The sequence below is a fragment of the Podarcis muralis genome, chromosome 2 (assembly GCF_964188315.1).
Source record: "Podarcis muralis chromosome 2, rPodMur119.hap1.1, whole genome shotgun sequence".
Taxonomy (NCBI): Eukaryota; Metazoa; Chordata; class Lepidosauria; order Squamata; family Lacertidae; genus Podarcis; species Podarcis muralis.
Genome location: NC_135656.1, coordinates 33,704,643 through 33,730,686, shown reverse-complemented (window position 1 = coordinate 33,730,686; position 26,044 = coordinate 33,704,643). Strand labels below are relative to the sequence as shown.

At 42.2% G+C, this 26,044-nt stretch overlaps 1 protein-coding gene across 2 annotated transcripts in view; it reads right to left on the bottom strand.

Annotated features, from left to right (window-relative positions):
* SLC38A12 (solute carrier family 38 member 12) overlaps nt 1–26,044 on the bottom strand; it is a 77,683-nt gene that overhangs the window by 21,548 nt on the left and 30,091 nt on the right. For both annotated transcript variants that reach the window (XM_028716804.2, XM_028716803.2), the window contains exon 9: nt 7,432–7,525. In XM_028716804.2, coding sequence (XP_028572637.2) covers nt 7,432–7,525 — 94 coding nt within the window. The remainder of the gene's footprint in view (nt 1–7,431; nt 7,526–26,044) is intronic.

The following is a 26,044-nucleotide window of genomic DNA, read 5'->3' as shown; positions in this document are numbered from 1 at the left end:
CCGCCTTCAGACCAAGTCCGGGGACAGTCTGTCCCCGGACCTCTTCTGAAGGCTGGGGGGGGGGGGGACAAGGGCTTTTCTTCCCACCCCCAGCATTTTAAAAAACCCCGGGACAGCGGAGGACTTCTCCGCTGTCCGAGGCGATTTAAAAGCCCCTGGGAAGGCAGGCAGGGGGGACAAAGACTTTCGCCCCCCGCCCGCCTTCAGAAGGTGTTCCCGCCCCCGCCCCGCTTCGGAACAGCTTTCCGAAGTGGGGCGGCTGGGGCAGATGTCCCCGCCCCCCCTCCCCGCTTCGGAACAGCTTTCCGAAGTGGGGCGGCTGGGGCAGGTGTCCCCGCCCCCCCTCCCCGCTTCGGAACAGCTTTCCGAAGTGGGGCGGCTGGGGCAGATGTCCCCGCCCCCCCTCCCCGCTTCGGAACAGCTTTCCGAAGTGGGGCGGCTGGGGCAGATGTCCCCGCCCCCCCTCCCCGCTTCGGAACAGCTTTCCGAAGTGGGGCGGCTGGGGCAGATGTCCCCGCCCCCCCTCCCCGCTTCGGAACAGCTTTCCGAAGTGGGGCGGCTGGGGCAGGTGTCCCCGCCCCCCCTCCCCGCTTCGGAACAGCTTTCCGAAGTGGGGCGGCTGGGGCAGGTGTCCCCGCCCCCCCTCCCCGCTTCGGAACAGCTTTCCGAAGTGGGGCGGCTGGGGCAGGTGTCCCCGCCCCCCCTCCCCGCTTCGGAACAGCTTTCCGAAGTGGGGCGGCTGGGGCAGGTGTCCCCGCCCCCCCTCCCCGCTTCGGAACAGCTTTCCGAAGTGGGGCGGCTGGGGCAGGTGTCCCCGCCCCCCCTCCCCGCTTCGGAACAGCTTTCCGAAGTGGGGCGGCTGGGGCAGATGTCCCCGCCCCCCCTCCCCGCTTCGGAACAGCTTTCCGAAGTGGGGCGGCTGGGGCAGATGTCCCCGCCCCCCCTCCCCGCTTCGGAACAGCTTTCCGAAGTGGGGCGGCTGGGGCAGATGTCCCCGCCCCCCCTCCCCGCTTCGGAACAGCTTTCCGAAGTGGGGCGGCTGGGGCAGATGTCCCCGCCCCCCCTCCCCGCTTCGGAACAGCTTTCCGAAGTGGGGCGGCTGGGGCAGATGTCCCCGCCCCCCCTCCCCGCTTCGGAACAGCTTTCCGAAGTGGGGCGGCTGGGGCAGATGTCCCCGCCCCCCCTCCCCGCTTCGGAACAGCTTTCCGAAGTGGGGCGGCTGGGGCAGATGTCCCCGCCCCCCCTCCCCGCTTCGGAACAGCTTTCCGAAGTGGGGCGGCTGGGGCAGATGTCCCCGCCCCCCCTCCCCGCTTCGGAACAGCTTTCCGAAGTGGGGCGGCTGGGGCAGATGTCCCCGCCCCCCCCTCCCCGCTTCGGAACAGCTTTCCGAAGTGGGGCGGCTGGGGCAGATGTCCCCGCCCCCCCTCCCCGCTTCGGAACAGCTTTCCGAAGTGGGGCGGCTGGGGCAGATGTCCCCGCCCCCCCTCCCCGCTTCGGAACAGCTTTCCGAAGTGGGGCGGCTGGGGCAGATGTCCCCGCCCCCCCTCCCCGCTTCGGAACAGCTTTCCGAAGTGGGGCGGCTGGGGCAGATGTCCCCGCCCCCCCTCCCCGCTTCGGAACAGCTTTCCGAAGTGGGGCGGCTGGGGCAGATGTCCCCGCCCCCCCCTCCCCGCTTCGGAACAGCTTTCCGAAGTGGGGCGGCTGGGGCAGATGTCCCCGCCCCCCCTCCCCGCTTCGGAACAGCTTTCCGAAGTGGGGCGGCTGGGGCAGGTGTCCCCCCCCCTTCGGAACAGCGTTTTAAAATGCTGGGGGTCGGCAGCGCTTCGCTCCCGACCCCCAGCATTTTAAAACCTCCCCGGGACACGGGGAGATTTTAAAATGCAGGGGGTCGGCAGCGCTTCGCTCCCGACCCCCAGCATTTTAAAACCTTCCCGGGACACGGGGAGATTTTAAAATGCAGGGGGTCGGCAGCGCTTCGCTCCCGACCCCCAGCATTTTAAAATCTCCCCGGGACAGAGACTTCTCTGCTGTCCCTTGGAGATTTTAAAATGCTGGGGGTCGGCAGCGAACGCTTCGCTCCCGCCCGCCAGCATTTTAAGATCGCCCCCGGCAGGCGGGGGGAAGGCAGGCGGGGGGGAGCAAAGACTTTTGCCCCCCGCCGGCCTTCAGAAGAGGTCCTCTTGTGAAGGCCGGCTGTGGGCGAAAGTCTTTGCTCCCGACCGCCAGCATTTCCCTATGGGCTTTCGTCTTGCGATGCAAGCCCATAGGGAAATTCGTCTTGCGAAGCGCCTCCAAAACAGAAAACCCTTTCGTCTTGCGGGTTTTCCGTCTTGCGAGGCATTCGTCTTGCGGGGTACCACTGTATAGGCAAAACACAACTTCACCTTTATGTGTTCCAGGTCTTAAGAGTGGCTTTATTAAGATCTGATCAAAAGTTGATCTATCCAGTCTAAAAATGCAATCGGCTCAGGTTGGTGGATGACAGCACAGGCAATGAATAGAAAACTCCCGTGCGATCATTCATTCACAGATATTCCTGGGAGCAGATGATACCCCAAACCAAACCAGTTTTCTGAGGCTGCATGCAGCCCCCATGGCTGTTTGTCATGCACATGTGCACACACAAAGAGGCAACACTGGAGCTAGTTTAGACCAGCCATGTGGTCAGGGTCATCTGGGAGCAGATTCATAATTGGGACATCTTGGCTCTGAGACCAGATAATATCCAAGCAATCCTATTGTCTGGGCCATATTAGCTTAAAATAACTGCGCGTGTGCGCACACACACACAACCCCATCAAGGTCCAATAGAAAGGTTCAGGTACCTCACTTAGCTTCCCAAGGCAGTTGCAGAGATGGGAGGGAAAGTTGAACTGAAGGAGTAGAAGAGCAACAGGGAAGTTAGAGAGGTAAGAGACCATTTAAATAAGTTTTAGCAGTAACAAGCACACACTGAATGAATTGGTGGACTAGATATTTGGGAATCTTAACTATGGCCATTTGTGGGCATTGGAGCTGACAATGGGATTCAACCAAAAGGAAACAAATTTGGAGGACAATGAAGTTATTTTGGAGGACAAGCACTATACAATAAGGATGAGTGAATTAATCTGGATGTGTGGTAAAGCAGCTGGAGAGACAAAGAGCAAAAGGACTTCATTGATTACTCAATGAACAGTGGGTTAGAAATTCTTTTAATAAAATGAACAATAATTAATAAAGTGGGAAACAGATTAACAGAGAAGTGCTAGAAGAACTTTTTAATGAATATTAAGTACAAGTTATTTCCTTTATCAATGTTTATGGTTAGATTATTTAATAATTAACTAGGCATGTTAATAAATGTGTTCAGTTTGTATTTTAATGCAAACCTACCTGATTTGCACTTCTTGAACCAATGCATGAGGTGAAACACAACTATTTATTGAATTCTGTGATCCAGTAATACATTCATCACTGCTGCCTTGGGATCATCTCTGAGCAAAAAGCTACATTAGCTTATCTGAAACTCTTTAAGATCTTGACACCATTTTCTGTGCTAAGAGCCAACTTACATAACATTATTTCGGTTTTATGAAGTGACACAAATTATATTACGTATATATAGTTGAATGACACATTTGCTTCTTATACACAGATCTGCTTCTGCTAGTAATGGAGCAAGGTAAGGCATTGATTTAGCGTTCGACTGCTGGTAATCTTATGCAACCACTCCTTCTGGCTTCTAACACATCACCAGGCATTATCTGCAAGCTTTCGCACGTACTACTTTAGCTAACAGCAATATAACAGGGCCATAGCTAGGCTTATTTTCAATAATTCTATTAACGCACTTGCCAGAGTGGCAGAATTACTGAGGCTAGAATGCGTTTTAATATGAAAACAAGATCAGCATTTTGAAAATCTTTTTTTAAATGAACGCATGAAGAGGGATCCCTAGAGGAGTCAATATGGATCCAGGCATCTGCGTTGAGAGGAGCTTTTATCTGGAGCTTGCTCCACTTCAGGTAATGTGTCCCAGTGCCCTTCTTCCTCTTATTTGTTATGACAAGGAGTTTGCTACATCATGCCAGCCTTTGTTTCCAGACCATGCCCAAAAGGCTAACAGATTCTACCCCAGCTGTCTGGAGCTGCTGACTTTATCACACTTGTATTCTGAAGCCCTAGGTGATTTCAAACATTTCTTATGCCATATTGTTGGCCTGATGTTTCAGTAGGTGTCTGTCTTCAAAACAAAGGGACTGTGTTCACTACCACTGGAAAATGCAGGTCCCCAAGATGATCTTCAATGGTCATCTTAATTTAGCATACACCTGAAGCAGAACAGACTAATGTCTGCCAGCCTGAATGAAACCACTGAGCACAGCAAGGCAACTCCTGTGCCAGGCATACTGTGTGTCAGATTTTAAAAATCATAGTTTACTAAGGTGAGTCGGCTCCCTCAAATTTATTGCTCCATTATAAAGAGATTCTGATCTCTGATTTGCCAAGTTCATTGTGCCACAAAGAGAATTAACCACACTAAGTAGCGGGAGAAGGCTACAGTGTAATGTAATCCTGTAAGTAGCAGAAACAAAAAAAACAGATGCATGCCTGTTAACAGTACAAAATACTAATTAGGATCTGTCTGCCTAACACAAAGAGTTTGGCATGAAAGCTCAAGGGTGCTTCCAGAAACACCTTTGGCACCACTGCCTTGTAATGAGCCAGGAAATGCTATCTGTGCTCTTGAGTCCAAGTGGATGGAGTCTGCAAAACAGGGGTGGGGAGGCGAGTTCATTTGCTTCAGTTAAGGCCAATGTGAGAGTTGTTAACAGCAACTAACTCTGTTTCCAAGCTGAGAAAGGATTGCTCTTCAAACTCATAATACCACTTAATAAGATCGCCATTTGCTCCAATGAGCATGGAATTCGCAAAGCTGGTGTGTGCTCAGACAATAACAGGAAGATATTAGGTGCTGGTAAGAATCTGAACCCACTGCTGCCCTCCATAAACAGATACTGCCCTGGATGACAACAGCTCTGACTTTTCAATAAGATCACTAAGCTCTTAGTTTCCTTCTTCTCTCGCAAAAAATTCAGTGAAAATCATATGCACTGAATAGTCAGTAAGGCATTGCCATAGTCATTAAATTTTACCTGGGGGCAGCTTATCTTCCACTGGCCCTGAACAGGAATTAAACTAATGAACAGGTTTCTCCCTACATTGTGCCCAAACTGTTCTCACCTTTCTCATCTTCACCAAGCACTCAGAGGCAAAGCCTGGCTTGTGTACTAAGGTTTCATTATCTTACAACTTCAGGAAAGGCAGTTGTCAGGTTTTCAAAGAGACAGGATGAGAGCAGCATGATATATTTACACACTACACAGAGTGAAAGTTGAATGATCAGCCCTGGATCAGTGACCTGAGAAGGAATTATGTTTTCATTCCTAATACCACTTAATGAGATCACCATTTCCAGCAAGGAAGCCAGAGCCTACAAAGATTTTATATGGCCAGGGTAAAAATGGTGTGATAAGGACAGTGAAGGCTGGTTCATTAGGGCTACTGGGGCACAGCCCTCCCACTGAGTATGTCAAGGAGTTTTAAAACATTTCCTCCCCCAAATCTCAAATCCACACACACTTTCCTGTTCGCCACACATTTTATGCCTCCTTGGACTTAGAGGCATTTCTGTCAATCTCCTGTTCTCTGGCCAATCAGCTTTCTGCATCACTCAGCCAATCCTAAACCCGAATACAGCTATGGCAAAGAGGTCCCTCCCATGGATCTCTAAGCAACAAAACCAGGGGTCAGCAAACTTTTTCAGCAGGGGGCCAGTCCACTGTCCTTCAGACTATATTTTGAAAAAAAATATGAACGAGTTCCTACGCCCCACAAATAACCTAGAGATGCATTTTAAATAAAAGCACACATTCTGCTCATGTAAAAACATGCTGATTCCTCGACCGTCCATGGGTCAGATTTAGAAGGTGATTGGGCCGGATCCGGCCCCTAGTTTGCCTACTCATGAACAAAACCGTGTGATTGATTGGCGTGCCTGATCAGACAACCCACTTTGAAGGCTTCTACCTCATCTATTGATATGAGAACTATATGGCACAGCCACTATAGCAGATATGGAAGGAGTCAAAACTGCTTCAGACACAGCCCCATGTGGGTAGCTTTAACTTATATCACAATCATTCGTCTGTTCTGAGGATACACAGAGCTGAAGACTCTTCAGTACTTGTTCACTGAGCGCTCTTGCTTTTTGCATTTCTCTTTGATTGCCTTTCTATGTAAAGTGAGCACCACTGGATACAAAATGAATCTCTTGTTTGTAAAACAAATGCTGTTCTTGCTTACTCATACCATTTTTGTTTCATGAATACGGACATTGGGGGGACTTGATCCATCCATAACAATTGGATTAGAATCTCACCACCACTCCAGCCACCTACTCTGCAGTGAAGACTAAAGGTAAAGGTAAAGGGACCCCTGACCATTAGGTCCAGTCATGGCCGACTCTGGGGTTGCGGCACTCATCTTGTTTTATTGGCGGAGGGAGCCAACGTCCAGCTTCCGGGTCATGTGGCCAGCATGACTAAGCCGCTTCTGGCAAACCAGAGCAGCGCACAGAAATTCTCTTTAAAAAGGTAATGGAGCTGCCAAATAGGTGATGATCTCTCTTTAAATTCCCAATAAAGAGTTAATGGTGCATGATCAGGATTAAACATCGTATCTATTTCTGCTTTTACAACAGACTTGAAAAATGATGTTACAAAAGTGTAATAAAAAGACCTATGAACACTAGAATAATAAGTGCAGTCCCTTTTGTTAGGGTGATAATATCACCAAATACCCAGCCAACCATTTTTAAAAGATAACTGGGATATTATTAGCATGTCCTGTGTTTGTTGATCTGTCTAATCTTGGGCTCAATACCTCATTAAAGTCTTCTTCCTATATGTATGCTGCCTGCAACAAATGTATCCCAAACCTTAATTAGATTCATGAAAAACTGCTTTCGGCCATGTGAGGCGCATAAACACATACAAATGTAGCTTCAAATTCAATTACACCTTTAAATAAAATGCATCTATCTTTCTATACTGCGGTTCCCTCTTTACTCATGGAGTTTATTATTCTCTCTAGGTCTCCAAGATGTCTAGCAATTGCAGCAACAAACCCTAGTCTCCTGGCTAAGAATCAGAGAGGTTCATGACATACAAACTAACAATTGCAGCCTGGCCAAGGGAGATACAAAGGCTAGCAATGCCGCCATTTTTGCACTGTTGGCAGTCTTGCCTATCAGCTACCATCTCACTTGCATGAAAAACTACTCATTGAAAGCAGTCTAATGACATGACTATTGTAAGATCAGAGGAGGAACTCACAATGATATCATGATTTGTAATGTGTGTGCAGAACAGCAGTTCATGGACTTACCTATCCACCTCATGAGTGATGTCAGGATCTGAAGATACTTTGTTTTCTGCACATTAAAAAAGGTGAATGGGCCCAAGAGGATGGTAAATGCTGCCTGAAATAAGGAACAAACAAAAAGTCAAGAAAATCATGGAGTTAAAAGCAAACTCACTATGTACAACTCACATAAATTGTCTCTATTACTGATAATGATTCTTTTGTTTTAAAATGAAAACAAACCTTTTTCACAGTCAAACCATTTGACTGACATCTGACTAGGGCAGAATTAAAACACTTGTGAAATTGTGGTTCAGAAATATTTGCTATGACTGCTACGTAGCTCTACAAAATATTTATTTTCCATTCTTTGCCCATACTCTGTCTAGGCTTGCATACTTGTTCTTGCTAACCTATTTAGCAGTAGTACTCTCTAGATTTTAATAAAAGATACTGTAATGTCAATATTAAACACCCCATACAAAGAATACATCATTGGGGGGGATTAGCATATAATTAACAAAAAATGATGAGCAAATCAGTATAAATTTAGGGAAGGTGCTAAAACTTCCAAAATTATTCCTGGTTAACCCCTCTATAGGTATCAAAAGTGAACAGAAGATTCCCACTTCTAAATGATTGTTCATTCTTCAATTTGTAACAGAGACCAAACTTGTTAAGTCGAACATGACACACTTTTGTTTTCCATCTCTTCACATCCCCATTTTTGCCAACACAACTATGCTTTACATCACTTCAACTTCCTCTTCTTGTGGACTCTCTTCAAATAACCCAACAGACGAGCCAGTATATTGAATGCTATCAGATTCTCTACCATTATAGTTGTTGTTATGTTACTGAAAAAAAGTTGTCGTGGCTACCAGGTCCCTGGGTTGGGGGATAGAGAGGCTGTATCCAATCATGACCACAATATTGAACGGGAACATTGGCCACAACAAAAAATCACCCCAAGCTAGACTTTGCCCTATGATACTAGTACGTGGTGCCCCCTGAGGCAAATAATCAACTAGGGAGGGGAGGAGAAGGCAATGATTTCTCATTCAGAAAGGTGTCCCAGTAAGATTTTAGTCTCCCCTCACCTGTTACTGAACTTTTATTTTAAAAAAACAGCTGGAGACCCCATTTCAGATCCCCTTAACACATGTCTCTTCACTGATAAGATTTATCCAGACCATTTTAATTATTCAGTGTGACAAACAAAAGGGCATCATGTCAGCCCTCAAACTGCCAGATTTTCAATATTTCACATTACTAATATAGATTCTCTTCAATTTTATGGGTGTCAAGGACAATTTTTTATATTAAAGGTTACAAATTGAGACATACTTTGTCTTAATAGATATTGCAATTTATTTTGTGTAATTATATCAATGTTCTGTTCCCATATTTTTTTAAGGAACAGTAAAGCTGATTCTGTAAAGCAGTTTGTTAAAAGCACATAATAAAACTGCTGGGAAAAGTCCTATAGATCCATTACACTGATAGTCTAATAACTCAAATAGTTAGAGCACTATTAAATGTCAACCTTTCTTTAAAATGTCTAATTTGTAAATATTGATAAAATATTGGAAGATTAATTTTAGACCCAATTTCCATTTATTTCTACTGTCTAGACAAGCAATGTTTTTTTCTTATCTTGTTCATTCAAAATTTATAAATAAAATACCAAAACCAGTAAAGTTAGTATTATTGTAATCACCTATAATGGCAAGATAAAGAGACTAAGAAAGAGGCAGAATTTATCCAACAGTTAAAGGGCAAGTTAACATTAGCTGCAATCCTGATTCTACATGTCAGTTCTTTATTAATTCATATATAAAGCTGGTAGTCAGGGAGCCTGTTTAGTCTCATTCCAATGAAAGCCATAAATATTCTTCAAAGCTCTCAAAAGTTCCCAACGGTGCAACAATACCGCAGCTTTGTAATACAGTTCAATATTTCAAAATCTTAGCTCTCCATTTATTTTGTGAGAAACTCATTATTTGCCATATGAGATGCTTTTATTAATCACAGTCCATCAGTCAGTAGTGCTGACTGCTTAATGAAATGAAATTTGGGGATAACATTTTTATATATGCAAATTTTCCTGTCCATAAAATACCCCTTATGTTCTTACAACAAACATCCACTTATTATCAAAATTCAAAATATTTTGTATAAGTAAAGTTACTAATTTTTAAAGTTCTGGGGGAGAAAGCCATTTGGACCATTGAATTTACATTGTTCTGCACTTCTGACAGTTATATACACATAATATAATAGACTTCAATCTACTGGGCTAGATTTTGTCAGTGGTATGATTTGAAACTGCCTGCAACATTATTCCACCAATATTAATTTGATGAGTTATGCTTTCTTGAAGCAAGTATGTTGTCCATGGGAGAATATGAAAAATGTGGTCCAAAGTAAAATGTTAAAATATTTAATGGTTCCATCTTTAAACTACTTTATGAATATCTGATAGTTTTCCCTTTTATTACTATTACTATTCTTCTTAAGGGACGCGGGTGGCGCTGTGGGCAAAACCGCAGTGCCTAGGACTTGCCGATTGTATGGTCGGCGGTTCGAATCCCCGCGGTGGGGTGAGCTCCCATCTTTCGGTCCCAGCTCCTGCCCACCTAGCAGTTCGAAAGCACCCTTAAAAGTGCAAGTAGATAAATAGGTACCACTTTATAGCGGGAAGGTAAACGGCGTTCCGTGTGCTGCGCTGGTGCAGGCTCGCCAGAGCAGTGATGTCACACTGGCCATGTGACCCGGAAGTGTCTGCGGACGGCGCCGGCTCCCGGCCTCTAGAGTGAGATGAGCGCACAACCCTAGAGTCTGTCAAGACTGGCCCGTACGGGCAGGGGTACCTTTACCTTTACCTTTTATTCTTCTTAATTTTTAAGCACTTGCAAAAACAAAACAAAACAAAACAAAACAAAAAAACAGCAACACCAGGGTATGGTACAGTATGCCACAGAATGACAGAATCCAACTTTCAGGTTTTAAATTTCAATATCTTTTAATTAATATATAACACATACACATCATATAATCAAGTCACCTTCTTGAAAAACATCTATTTCTGTAATACGCTTTCCAAAGAAAGGTTTATGAGAGTCATTTCATAGACATTCTAAAATATATATTTTTATATCTGGGATAACATCTGAGGAAAATTATATCTTCCGTAGGGATTCAAACTATAAAAAATATTTTTTCTAATCTCTCGTGCGTCCTTTTCTCTCTCTGGGACTGCTTCCATATGTTCCTGATTTATCTAAAAATCTCACACCTGTAATTCTAATGCATCTCTTGGATGAATATTTTGTTTGTCTTCATTTTCTTGATTTAGTTAAGATATTTTCGCCTTTCAAATTAGAGCATCAAGTCCATCAACAGTAAAACAATTATTATTCAGTTTCCTAATTATTTTAATCCACTAATTCATTAACGGGATTCTTCATTATAATAAATCAGCTAATTCGTTAAAAATTGAGCTTCATATTACAAATGAAATAACAATCATTTGCATGAAATCAATAATTAACCAGTTCATTAAGCCCAATGACTTAATTCAGTTCCTTCTGCACATTTAAGTTTTATCAAATTTTAATCTCATTTTTCTTCAGAGTCATAGTTGATCATAATAGCAAATGTTTCACTATTTCACTGATTTATCCAATTATATGTTCTTCTATATGCAAATTTTTGCATATTCTGATTGCAGGATAGTTCACAAAGCTAAGAAGAACAATGACATCATAACATCTAATTTAATACTCCTGCCTTGATTGAGAATCCTTAAAAATAAAATAAAGAATTAGCAGTATGTCTCTGTAATGGCACCCCAGCTTCCCTGGGTCCTGTGCTGGGAGTTCCAGCCAAGTCAGCATGTATAACCCTCTGCTTATCCACCCTTCCTGTTAAACTCTCAGTGCCACCAGGCAAAACTATTTTTCTATAAGGCTTCCTTTTACCAATCAACCTACAGATTCCCTTGTGTCTCCTTGAGAACACCTGCAAGTAGCATGAAACTTAGCTTAGACATGGGGTGGTTTTCAAATAACACAGACGTTTTATGAATTAAGACTTAAGGTTTGCTAAAATAGTTCTTAAGGAAAACAAGCTTATAAGCATTTCTGTTTTGACGCACCAGTTATATAATTTCTTATGTGGCTGCACTAGAACGTTTCCTCTGACTGGTTTGTGTATTTCAACAGTATCAACTGATACCATTGATACAAAGTGACTGATAATTTTGTATCAACTTAAACATGTTATAAAAGTGACAGTGAAAAGAGTGGGTTGTTTGGAATGCAATATTTACTATTATTTTACATTATTTATATCGTAATGCCACCCGGTCTGGTGAGAGGACCCTTCCCCTCTGTACTGTATTTAAGCCATGATACTGAGGGCTTTTGAAGGGCAATAAGACCTGCATCAGCAGCTGACATGTGCAAGATGCTGAGGAAGAGACTTACCATCATCACCCTCTCTGACATTTGCCTTTCGATGCTGTCAGTCTCCCCTGGAGGAGAGATATGGGAACCAGCTGTATGTCATCTACCCCTCTCCTCTGAATTGTATTTAAGTCGGGCTCCTTGGAGTGCAGCAAGACCAGTACCAAAAACTTTATTGTTAACTCTTGTTTTTCTTTGAATTTACATATTTAAGCCTAGATAATTACTGTTGAACTTGTTCTGTGTTTGCCAAATAGTTGATTTTTATCATTTTTAAATTTACTGGCATGTTTTGTATTTTGTATATTTGTATTTCCAATGCTCTGTATTTCGATGTTTGAACGTTTGCTGTAAGCCGCTTTAGGCACAGCTCATTGCGGAAAAGCGGCATTTAAGTAAACTCAATCAATGATGTTTTGAGATGTATTACTCTTATTGTGTTGTGAGCCACTGAGGGCACATTTATGCAAGAAAGTAGCCTGCTAATTAAAACAACCAACCAGACAGCTATGACCTCCTGCTGACAGTAAAGTTCTCCATTTGCTGCTTCAGAAAATAGCTCCTCCTCTACGCCAGCCCTCTTTCTGCAGATCCCAGTGGGAGGCAATGGGACCAGTGGCTGAAAACCACTGGTCTAAAAGCAATGTGAGGATGTGAACAGGCTCTGATAAGCATCCTGAAGCTGTCTTTTGAAAACCTGCCCTTCACAAAATGCAGAATTAGCAGCCAAGAATAACATTTCATCTATGCAACTTTCCTTCACCTCCCAGGCATTACAACAGGATCAGAGAAAATGCACAGCATGCGAAGGAGCTGTGACCTCTTTATGCTGATTTGCTATCACTGGGGAATGAAGTACTACTCCACCAAAAGTCTCTAATTAACTAAGCTATATAATAATGAGAAGAGGGCTTTAAAGAACACTCAAAGAATGTCAAGAGGTTTGAAATGTGGGTGAGCGTGGACTGAGCTAAGTGAAATGGAATCCTATCCCAGAGGGATTATTTTTGTTGGCAAGGGAAGAGGGTGGGGAAAAGATTACTAATAAACATTGATCTATTCAGTTTATGTTTTCTTTTCTGTCCCCTGTATCAAAGTTCTAAATATAAAGAATAAGTGAAAACTTCCGTAACTATGTTTGCACAATTAGAATTAAAGTGGAAAGTGTTATGGGAAGAAAGCATACATTTAATGGGCTGTATTTCTGTTTTAATTTGTTTTACCTAGCTGCAGTAGCTGATGGCACAGTATGTATGTGTTATTCACCTGACTTCCCTCTGGCCAAGTCACGGCATAACAGTATGGAGAGATGGGGGGGGGAGGGATGAGGATGAGGGGGTGATAAGGTCGGCACCAGCTGGCTCACAGGATTGGCTCTACTTGCATGCTAGTACTGCACTGACCTCATCACTGCCTCCTCCTACCCCTATGAAGCAGGAAGGAGGTCAGGAAAGTGGTACAGCCCCACAATGCTGTTCACTACTGCCCAGCAGCAATTCAATGTCAAACCTGATCTAGCATCCCAAACAGTGACAAACAGACATGGAGACTGAAGTTAACACTTTGGTTGTCGCAGCAGAAGCACTTTGGTTGTCCCCTCCCATTCATACCTGGTTTAGAGGCAACCTAGAAGCAATACTAGCACAATATGCTCAACTGCAGTTAAGATTCTCATATGCTTCCCTTTCTCACTGTTTTATTAACAATGATTATTTGGTGCACTCCAAAACACATGACCACAGCAAGTAGATCGAAAAGTTGCATCAGTACCAAAAGGAGAGCAGCCATCTTTTAAATCTGGAAGTTATTATTCAGTTCCCAGCCCTTCTTCCTTAGGAACACACAGTCAAACAATTAACACAACCCCCTTCAAAAAGAGATGATTAGCTCATACATCAAAAAGAGCTGAAACAAAGAGACAGACAAGGGATGTGGATAATTAAGGAACAGGTGTTCTCTGCAAATTAGAACACACCAGAACCAACTGGCAAAAACAGCACCTTGGCCCAGCAGAAGGAAGGACGGAGAATCCCCAATGGACGAGGTGACAGGGTTTGAATCCTGTAATTGCCTCAGATCAATTGTTGCTTTAGGGTGCAAAGGCCTGTCTGGAAAGCCTAGTTTACAGACATATTTGCGGCAGCAAACTCAAAGAAAACTGCAGCCTGATCAGTTGCTATGGGGGTAGATGTCAGAAGGGTTTTAAAGTAAACCCTTCTGAGACAGTTTTGTAATCTTACTTGCACATGGTTATAAATTCTCAAACAATCACCACCATATCCTGTCCCACTGATCAGCTTCAGAGTACATCTTCAAATACACCCTCTCCTTCACTCAGTTGATTATCACAGAGAAATAACACACAAATCATTGTACCTGAACTATGGATCTTTTTCCCAATCCTTTTGATTAAGAAAATATATATTTTGCTCCTAATGAGTCTCAAATTGAGCCAAAAGGCATGAAGTGTGTGATGAATTTGCTTCTCTAACTCTCCAGTCCTCAATAAAAGGATAATCAGAGAGGAGGTAGAATGCACTTTCATAGAAATGTTTAAACATTTTTTTTCAAAAGGGGTTCATGTCAGTAACTGCCATTAGCAGGCACAGTGGAGCTATGTCTGTCATAAACCAGCAAAAAATACAGTCCCAAAATAAAGTTCTCACATGCAGGGAGATTGACGAATGAACCACAGGTAACAATTAAAACCATTTCCTAAAGAATGATTGTTAGTTTTGCAATAAAATACATTGCGAATAGTTCACAAATAGGAAGACCAGCATAATTTTTATTTCAGAAACAGAAATATTCTAAAAGCTAGGACTTTGGCATCCTGCTATCAGGGAAATGAAAAACAAATGAACTTTAATTATCTCTTGTGTTAAAAAGCAAATCATTAGTGTATGAAAACCTAGGGTTCATCCACACTTTCAATTGTCCTGATGCTTTCTCCCTGGAAAACCCACCGTTTACTGTGGCATCAGAGCAAATTTCAATCAGGTTTTCTCTGGATTGATGTTTGCTCCGATATAGCACTAAAGAATAGGTTCTCCAGGGGAAAGCAGCAGGGAAAAGGCGAAACTGCAAGGGCAGAAAACCACTTGGATCTGTGCTTCATAGGCACAGGACAAGCAGAAGTATGGACAATAAAAACTAAATAAAAAATAAGTGTGGACGAGCCCTTATAAAAAGGCAAAGGACCCCTGGACAGTTAAGTCCAGTCAAAGGCGACTATGGGGTTGCGGCGCTCATACAGCAACTCTGATTGTGAAAAGAAATAATAATTTACAGGATGTGCATTATACTCATGGACAGAAGTAGGCCACACTCCTATTTAAGGTGGGTTGCAGCAATGACATAACCAGCATCTTGTGTCTAATGATTTAGACTGCAATCCTAACCCTACTTACCTAGGAGTAAGCCCCACTGAATTCAATAGGACTTCTGAGTTGACGTGGTTAGGACTGGGCTGTAAAAGAGAGAAAGCAGAGAAAGGGTGGCCAGATGCAGATAAGGGCAGCTCGCCTGCACTTTTACAATTTACATGGAAGAGGGAATTTCAAAAGAAGTGGGTTTTCTCATCTTCTGTACTCCCTTCTGAATTCTTAAGACGCAACTGAGCATCTTAGAAAAAGAGGAAGACAGCAATATATAATTAAAAATAAAAGTTTATCTCCAAGTAGTAGTCAAAGATGGGTCCAAGATCTGAAAGGGTTCAAGAATATTGAGGTGGAGTCAAAAGTCAAGGATCCTGTTCATGGTTGGGTTCCTGACATGACTTAAGGTTTTAACTTCACTTTTCTTCAGAAAAAGAATATATTTTGTCTGCACTAGCTCAATAAATATTAAACATCAAACCTTTCAAGCTATAAAGCTGTAGCTAAACTCACAGAATCCTAGTTGGCACTTCAAGAGTTCTGGAATTGGCAGCTTACATCCCAAGCTACCTATTTTAGAAATACCTAAGGCATTTATCACCCTGCCTGCTAAGCTTTAGCAAATTAACCTGAGGCGGAACAAACAGGCAAATCTTCAAATTGGAGCACATTACTTAACCCTGGTGGTTTACAACTGACAACAATCGATTCAGAAGAAAGGTTCATATCAAACTGAACAAGATAAGAAATTATGTCTGCTTTTCAATCATGAGCTGCATATCCATTTATTACATCCTTTGCTGTTAGCAAGGAGAATATTTTTAAACCAAGATCAAGCAAGGCAATTATTCTTATCTACAGGAAAACTCCTATAAGCTCTATTCATTGCTCTCTTTCTCTTGAGCAGGAGTGGGGAACTTCTAACCCATGGGCCTACCAGGGCCTCCTATTTGACCCATGACATTGGTTTGGCCCAAAGCATACCCACACACCCTTCACATGAAATCATATGTCAAGGCACAGGTAAACCAGCAGGCCAGTTCAAAAGGAAGACCCAGGAATGAATTCTAAAATGAACTCCTAAATCTTTCTAGCTGTAGCTTGAATGTAAGCTAAGGCTGCAAAAGAAGAAACTCATAATCTGGAGTGCATGCAGAGTGCACTCCTAATTCTTCTTGTGCATGCCATGGATTCAAAGTCACATCACCTGACACCAGGTAATGGAAGCCCCTTCCCCACTCTAAGTGGCCTGCAGAACGTAGGCCATTTTGAATCCTGCCCACCAAGCAGGATCCAGTTTCTCACCCTTGTTCTGGAATGACAAACATTGATCAAAGGCCACTGAAGTAACCAACCAGAAGTTCTGCACTAAATGAAGAAGCCAGTTTCCTTGCATATGGAACTAGACCAACCCAGCACACAATAGAGTGAGATGGCAACTGTTTTGTATCTTTTACTGAATATTTTGTTTCCAATCAGAGTTAGTAGCTAGGTGATCCGGGAGGCAGAGGAGGAGGAAGAAACACAGTTTATCTCCCTAAATTGCCTCCAGGCTAGTGAGAGAATGAGCAGCAGGCCAGCTTACAGAGCTGGGAAAGTGTTGACGTACTAAGGTCTGTTATTACCTCCCAAAGTCAACATTCGTTTACGCGCCTGTACCAGAATTCAGAATCTCACCTTCTGCATCTGTTGCCATCAATATTTTAAATTACATTCTTTTATTAGATAACAATATAATATCTTGGGCTCAGCTGAACCATCTTGCTGCAAACACCAAGACTAGGCAGTTAGTAATAGAATTCCATACATAAAATGTTTAAAGGGTTATATTACGAGTATGTAGCTTACTCATTCGTCCAATCTAAAATTCAGTTCTCAATACTTCTGCAGCAATTTGTGATTTGTTTTTATTTTTAAAAAATCTTATGAAAAATCAGCAGTCTTTTAGTGTGAATTTCTATTAACACATTTCTGTATGCAATTTGCCCTAATATGCTGTATTTTTGTATGTTATTTTCACTAATACATGCATTTATATGCACACTTATCTTAGTATATGCTTTCTGTCCACCTTATTTGGCTGCAGAATTGCATTGCAAAATTCAGAGAGGTACAAATTTTGAGTGAAGGCTGTGTTTTAGTTCCACATATGCTTTCAGAGAATGCAGATTTGCTAAGTTACCTTTAAATACAAACTGAATCAAATTTATCCACCAACCCTACCTACTCTTACCAATGAAATGTGGTTATTTTTAAACAGCCCTTTTCCCATACGAGAGCAGTATAGAGTCTCACATTTTCCAATGTCATTTAATTGTGTGGGGGTTGGAGAAATACTACTGCCTGCACTGGCAAGGCTACTGCCTGGCCTACAGCTGCGAGGTGTGGGGCAGTAAAAGCCAACCGTGTACTTTAAGGAGCAGAAAAACAGAATGTCCTTCAATAGAGGATAAATAACAGCTCTGCTGAAGATCTCTTCAACAAAGGACATTAAAATGTTGTGATAGCTTTGAAGGTTGAATAAGATCCTTGGTAGATGTGTAAGCAATAATAAAGCCAGTAAGCAAAGTTATGTTGCTGACAGAGGCAAGCACCTTAGATTTTTTTAAACTGCCCATTCTGCAAACTGACCCAGAGTTCACAAGGTAGCTAACGGCCTAAGTAACAAGCTCTGGAGTTAGTTGCTGGTAAGCACTAGGTCATTTAAGGAGGTACTAACGTGCTTCAAATCACAATAAAAGTGTTTCAATCACCTTAAAAACAATTTCAAGTATAGCGCTTCTATTTACTGTATTTACTGCTCCAAAAACTAGTCATCACTGTTGGTTTAGTCTATCTGTTTTCAGCCTGTAAGGCCATTAGCAATAGCTGGTGGAGTAATTTTATGACAAAACCCCCAGCAACTACTGTCCTTATGCCCCCATTACAGAAGCTGTGAACACTGCAACGGCATCGCACACATTGATATTACAACCAATCAACTGCAAATATCAAGAGCAGAAAAGGGGCCCAAGTCCCCTCTTGATCTGATGGCCAACACTCCCTTGAACACTCCTTCCTGAACCTTGCATGCCATCTGTCTTGTCTTTGCAGTTTGACAGTTGACATGCTTCTCCCTCTCATATGAATTCTGATCTTCAGCAAAAGCACCAGATGGCTCTTGAGCTAAAATCTAAGCTTTATCCTTCACAGTTTTATGATACAAATCACAGGAAACAGAAGATTCCATCCGCTTGGGCAGCACTCTCCAAAAACCTTTGGAAGGCTTAAATTATAAAAATTAAGAGCTATGATAGCTGTTATGATGCTGATATCTAAGAAAATAGCATGTCAATTTTGTAATTTGCAAGTTATTGAAGATGATTTAAAAAAAAAAAAGACAGAGAAAGTAAATGTGCTTCACCAAGAAGGCTCAGATGCAAGCTGGATTTTAAATGGGATTTTTGCTCAATGGCGAAATAAATCATCAGAAATCAATTTTCTCGATTCCACTGTACATACTGCATGGTTTATGATACAATTGTCTTATTCCATGCTTAGCCACACTTAAAAACACCTATTCAGCATTATGATGATTATAATTCTTAGGCTCAAGAGTGACAAATGTTTTTGTTAACTTTCGAAATAGGTATAAATAGGGCTACCAATTAATTTCTGAACCTTTAGAATATGTATCCTATGCATATAAAGGATTTAAAAGTAATTAAAGTTTTGGAATTGAACCCAGTACCAAGAGCTAGGGAAACATACTCCTGCCTTGATTTTAAAAGCTTGTTGTAAGGATTAGATTGCTAATCTAATCAACCTGGCCTCAGCTTCTTCTTTCTTTCCAATGAAAGAAGGGGACAAAAACTGAATCATTTGAAGATAATGAACTGCTGTGCTCATTCACAGTTAAGGAATGCTCACATTAGTGCAATATTATGATAAAAGCATGAATTGTCATTGTCAACTATGTCATCTTTGCTATAAACTAAAAGACCAGCTTTTATCAAGGCCTGATATAGTTTAACAAAAATTATTAAACTCAGTGAGTTGCATCCTGTTTCTCCCTTGCTATGTTTAAAAGACCCAGAATGTTTTTCAGAAAGCTATTTGACAAAAGGAATGTGGTTCCTAGCACCAATAGAACGAAGTCATAGCAAAAAGCAAGCTTGCATCTATAGTGCAAATATGCTTCCATTGTCATTTTTTACGTGTGTGTGTGTGTGTGTGTGTGTGTGTGTAGAAATACAGACACTGCCAATTTTCTAAGGTGACTGTTTAATTCTTCATTGCCGGAGTATTTATGGTGCAGTATCTTGTAATCACTTTAGCGCCTCCTTGGCTTCCAACCTTCTCCATTCTGTATCTTCTAATTACATCAACACAGAGGGGGAAGGGAAGAAAAGCAAATGACTACAAGAAAATAGCTGAAATGTGCCAAACTGCTTCTACTGTACAGAGCAACACATGGCGGTGTTTTTGTTTCTTTCTATGTTACATATTTTTGTGTTTTTATATTGTAAGTCGCTCTGAGATCCTCAGATGAAAGGCAGTATGGAAATTTAATGAATAATAACAATATCCTAAGTCTGCTCTGCAAGAGTTGTATTTGCTCTCAAAAGATGACAAAATGTTTCTCTAAAGTTTGCATCAGCAGTGGACTAAAGGTAAAAATTAATTCAATGAATATATGAGTTTGCCCCATAGGTAGTGAAACCACAGGGAAGGATATTGGTTTTGCTATTTAACTGCTATTTCTAGGTTTTTAGGACTGTGTGTGTGTGTCTTCCAACTTTGTACCTCAGCTTCACACATCCCTATCTCAAATATCAGTATGGCCAATGCTTTATCTGTATTGTTTATTTGGGTTGAGATAATTCCCTGGTTCTTTTGTCTGAACAAGCAGTGGTACATGTGCTAAGGTGGAACTAGCCAGCTACCTTGTGTTGCTGTTACTTACCTAGGCAGGGCTGAGGCGAGGCAGAGAAGTAGTGATGTTGGGGCCACACACTTGTAGTGGCAAGAGCACTGGACTGACATTGATATTCCCACTGGTGCCCTTATGTGGCCCCAACAGGGCCACTGTTTGCTCAAACACACACCAGCAATGTCAGTGCCGCTGGTCTGAACCCAAGCTAGACCATGCCACTGGCAGGGATGGAATCCAAATCTGCCACTGCCATTAGAATTGCAAAATGAATTGAATTTGATGTATTGATGCACATTTGTACAATAAGCATTCGGTAGAAAAAACTAAATTTGTGTCCCCCCCAAAAAAAAAATATTTTATGATTACTAACATACATTGTCAAGTACATATCTCACAAAGTTTAGGTGTCTGTTTTCTTCATCACTGAGGGTGCTGTGTATTTACCACACACAGTAAGTTTAGACAACTCAATAAACTCTGCTCCCCAAAAGTAAGCCTTCACAGGCTTATCCCATTATTTGGCTGGTGAACAGCTGCTCCCTTGGGACAGAAATTATTTTGTTTGGTAGTTCAGCACTCTCACAGTCCTCAGGGGCTGCCTGTATCAGGACCATTTAAGTATTCATCTATTTTTCATCCTACTCTCCAGCTCCAACCTCACTTTGAGGGCACAATACCTATGAATTTGGCTCCATATCTTTTAGCATTCCACAAGGAGGTTAAGACAGCACTACCTCAATGTGTCTTTAACTGCTAGCTCTTTTATTTAGTTTGCTGCTTTTATTCTAATTTATTTTTTGCTTTGAGGTTTTATTTTGTTTGCATGATTGTTTTATTATTCTAATATAATTTAATTGTAGGCTGCTTTAAAATCCCTTTTTTAAACATAGGTGTATGGAAATCCAGTAAAATAAAGAAGCACCTCTGTCTATATAGTTACTGTACTGCAAAAGTTTAAGACAGTGGTTTTCAACCAGTGTGCTACAGCACCCTGGGGTGCCTTGAATGATGGTTGAGGTGCCATAGGCAACACTGGCCTCTGTCCCTCTTTCCTTCCCTCCATCCAATGCCCTCTTGCCTCCCAAAGGCTTGCACAGCTGATTATTGCAGCAGCCCTGGCTATAAGCTCCACAGGCGAATGGTGCCTCTGGGAGGCACCAACTCTTTGGGGCAGGGGGGACAGCTCAGAGACTGGGGCTGCTCAGAGGACTCCCAAAGAGGAGAGACAGGAGAGGAGGCTGAGGGAACACTTCACAAGGGAGGGTGTTTGCAAAAGGGTGAGAGGCTGCCAACTCTGCAGGCAAGGGGTGACATAACTGGGCTCCTGATCCCCACAAGGGTGCCTCAGAAAGAATGTAGTTGGTTAAGGGAGCCATGGACTCAAAAAGGGTGAAAACCTCTGGTTTAAGTGTATAAGCTGTAAGCCTCCAATTCAAATCTCATCTTAGCCACGACACCCAAGTAAGAAGGCAAAAGGGATATAAACAGTTATTCTGATTTCCATGAATTCAAATTCCTTGAAGGTTTAACAGCTGAGTACCCTTTTAATGCCAAAATTGTGTCACTTCTTTTCTTTTCAATAAGAAAGGTTTGAAGTCACATAACACAAGCTTTTCAGATTTATTATTACTATAATGTGAAATAGCAACTTAATTTTGGAATGGAAGAAGGATCAATTCCAAGGAACCATGAGGGGCGAATACAATTAGTTGTTAACAGAGAGAACATTAAATTCAAAGACCTGGCAAACCAATGTAATATCAACTAAGAAAAATTTTCAGTGACTGCAGCTTCTTGCCCCGTTTGACATTATTGAATGTACCAAAATTCTCTCATGCGCTCAAATATTAAAACCAGAGTAGACCTGTCCTCATTTGCCTCCAGTCACTCAAATGAGATGCCCATGAAGAACTGTGGATATTCTTTAATCTAAAGTGCTGGGAGACAGTACCCACACTTTTAAAAAAAAAAAAGTCCCCCCCCCCCCAATAAACCTGATCTCAGACATATAGAATATGTGCAGCCCATCAAAATAGTTAATTTCATCTAAAGCACTTGCTTCATAAGACTCATTGCTATAATACACAATTACCCTCTTTTGGCTAATCTAGATATACTTTGACGTCACCAAATTCTTTTAAGGACAGCAAATCTTTGTTGAAAGGCTGCCACACTGTGGTTTAGCATGGCAAACTTTCAGTATATGTTCCCAACTGCTGCAGCTGAGCTGCAGCTCTTTGGACTGGATTGCCTCTTAAGTCAAACTATGCCCCTTGGCATAGCAATGCAAGACAAATATTTGTTCTCTGTATAGGCCATGGTTATGGTGTTTGGAATGGGACAACTGACTGCAAAAGCCCTTTCTTAAGACAATTCCTCCAGAAAAGCTCAGAGTCAGAATGAGTGACAGCATAATCCAGGCTTCAATTAAAAAGAATAGAAAAATTTCACATCATGAAGTACAGCGACATCTCTGTACAAAGAACACATTCAGGTCCAGTGTGTTATCGATCTTTCTGTAAAGAGAGACAAGCTAATCCTTTAAAGCCAGCAGTTTCTATTTTCCTGAAGTCTCCCTTCAATGTAGATCCAAGGATCAGTTCCCACCCTGGAGCACTAAGGTACCTGAGCTTTCTGTTGTCCCAACTCAACAGTGTCATCAAGAAGGAAACAAGAAATCAAATTCATCCTCTCAGAAGCCGATTCTAAAGGACCCTGAGGTTTTACTTGCAGAACAGGGAGGAGAGGAAATCTGCCACTATCTCAGCTATGTCAAATTAAGCAAAAGCTCAAACAGGTCATTTGTCTGTCTACAACTTTGGGTTCAGGCTGGAAATAATAGGCTGAAAGAAAAATGCTATAAAATAGGACTGAGCTGTCTTTGAAAAGCAGGCAATTGACAGAATGAATTTACCAAGTTAATGGAAGACTAATGGCCCTGAAAGAAGGGAATGTCATATTAACAGGCCTGCATGCTACGTTCTACACCAAGAAGTAAGGAACTGCATTCTTCTACTTTCAGAGGGTGAGAGAATAATAATTACAGAATCACATAGATAGTGATCCAGTGTTTGGAGCAACCTGGGCTTGCAAAGTGCAATCAAGCAGATTTCTCAAAGCTAATGTGGTTGAAGCAAGTGACAACTCATCAGTTTCTCAAAATCATGGTATGGGCAAAGAAAACCAGTTAGTTGTGGGCATTTAGCTCATTAGTTACAGTATTTTTCGCTCCTTAAGACACACTTTTTTCTTCCTAAAAAGTAAGGGGAAATGTCTGTGCATCTTATGGAGTGAATACGTGGTCCCTGGAGCTGAATTGCTCAGGGGCAAAAAGCAGATCATGCCTTTTTTAAAAAAAAGAAAGAAAGAGGGAATTGGGTGTTGAAACAAAGGCCAAGTGATCAGAAGCGAGATAGCAATAAAGGAGACTGCCTGGGAAAAGGGAGGTAAAGACAGCAAACTTGCAAGGAGAGGAGACAGGAAGACTAAATCAATGAGAGAAATTAGAAGAAAAGGAGGAGCAAAAAACTGCTTCAGCTAAGGACACTAAGGCAAACAAGAGGGAAGGGAGTGTTGAAAGGAAGCAGCTGATCGGTGGGATCAGGAGAGAGATAAGGGACGCTAGGGAGGCTGCCTGGGAGGGGAGAGGTAAAAGCCCATGGATCCTCATTCACCCCAAATTCACCATCAGATCACACAGCATGTCCATGGCTACAGCCTGCACCAAAAAAATCACGCACCCACTGTTTCCTGGAGTCGCAATGGCACAAAAACGTGGTTACAAAGCACAGATCACATGGATCCTCAGGATTTTTGCATTGGGTCACCCCAAATTCACCATCAGATCACATAGCATGTCCATGGCTACAGCCTGCACCAAAAAAATCACGCACCCACTGTTGCATGGGGCCGCAATGGTGCAAAAACGTGGCTACAAAGCATGGATCCACATGGATTCTCAGGATTTTTGCACTGGGCTACCCCAAACTCACCGTCAAATCACATGTCTGTGGCCACAGCATGAACCACAAAAATCATACACCTACTGTTTCGTTCAGAATATATTTTTTTCTTGCTTTCCTCCTCTAAAAACTAGGTGCGCCTTATGGTCAGGTGTGTCTTATGGAGCGAAAAATATCCTTTCATGCCTAAAGTCCATTTTGGGGGCTGGTCAATTTAATCCTGCCCCCATGGCAGTATATGTCCTGGGTAAAATCCCAAAATCCCCCCCCCCAAAAAAAAGCTCAACAATTTTGGGGTAAAATTCTAAAAATAGCTCAACAACTTCAAACCTAAAAAAAGAAAAAAAGCTTAATAACTTTGGTTGGTCCTCACGCATGTTCACTTCATCAAATCTGGCCCTCTTTGAAAAAAGTTTGGGCACCCCTGCCTTACGACATTCATGCCTCTCACACCTGCTCTAGTCAAAATTGTATCAAGATGTGTGCATACACTTCCTCAACTCCACGTTACTTTGTGCAGTTATGCTAGAACTTCTATTTCCAAAACTTTTGTAAATCTGCAATTATTAAAAGGCAACAAACAAAAAGCACTTTCAAGGCTTAAGCATGCCTAAACTAGAGTCAGCAACCAGTCAAGTGAACCATCAAATACTGTAAACTGATCAGTCAAGTGATGCTTATTTAACTATCACAAAAAATGGTTAAATATTATCTGAAGCCAAGACTACCAACGTGTTACAAAGTGGTTGCTTCTCTGTGTACTTCATTATGGTGCCATTTTTGGGCAAGGTCAGGAATGAGGGCTGTTTGTCACCTAGCCCACAAGCATTTTTTTGGTGGTTTTATTGAAACTGATCAGGTAAAGCTGAAATTTGGCGCAGATGCTCGTCTGGTCCCCTTAACTCAATACATAAATAACAACCACTGGCAGAGTTGCAAGGGCCACACAATTCAAAATGGTGGTTTGCAGGTGTGTTTTTTAAATTGTGATTTTGCAGCTATGAACATTAAACAGGATTCACTACTTTCCAGGCCAAAGTCAGTGCAAATACAAGAGAACACATACTGATGTGTACATGCAAATATCCATATAAATTAACATGAAGCATAACTACCGGCATTATCTTAACTAATTATAAGGCCCTTGCAACTCTGATGATCTCTGGCATTTAATGACATCAGAATGAAAATCTATGCCAACACAACAGAATTGATTATACATACAATTCATTGTTTCAAGATGCATGCTGGACGCCATCTTGCACTGCAAGACCCATGCAACTCTGACAATACAGTGGTACCTCTGGATGCAAACGGGATCCATTCCGGAGCCCCGTTCACATCCTGAAGCGAACATAACACGCGACTGCGCGTCTGGTTTTGCCGCTTCCGCACATGACGTCATTTTGAGCGTCTGCGCACGGCGAAACCCGGAAGTAACGTGCTACGTTACTTCCGGGTCGCCACAGAGCACAACCCGAAAATGCTTAACTTGAAGCGTATTCATCCTGAGGTATGACTGTACACAGAAAAGATTTGCTCAGAGACAAGGACAAATGGGCAAGGCTCCCAAAAGAGGGTTTCCTGCATGTTTTCTGTTACAAAATTGCCCATAAGATGTTACTGAGCTGCAGCATAAATATGCTACACCTTTTGCTCTCACTGATCGCTATGGTCTAAACCTATATTTGATACTAGGTGGGTCCCTATCCTGATCATGGTGCTCCAGTGTATATGAATCCTTTAATTATGTTTTCATACAATGAAAGTACCTGACATATTCAGCTTTGGTATCTCAATAGAGAAGACTCCTTTGAATGTATAAGGCAGCCTCTGTTCTCTTCATATCAAAAAAAATTTGTGTGTGTATGAACTGCTCAGAGCCAGATGGGATAGCTGCTATAAAATCCGTCC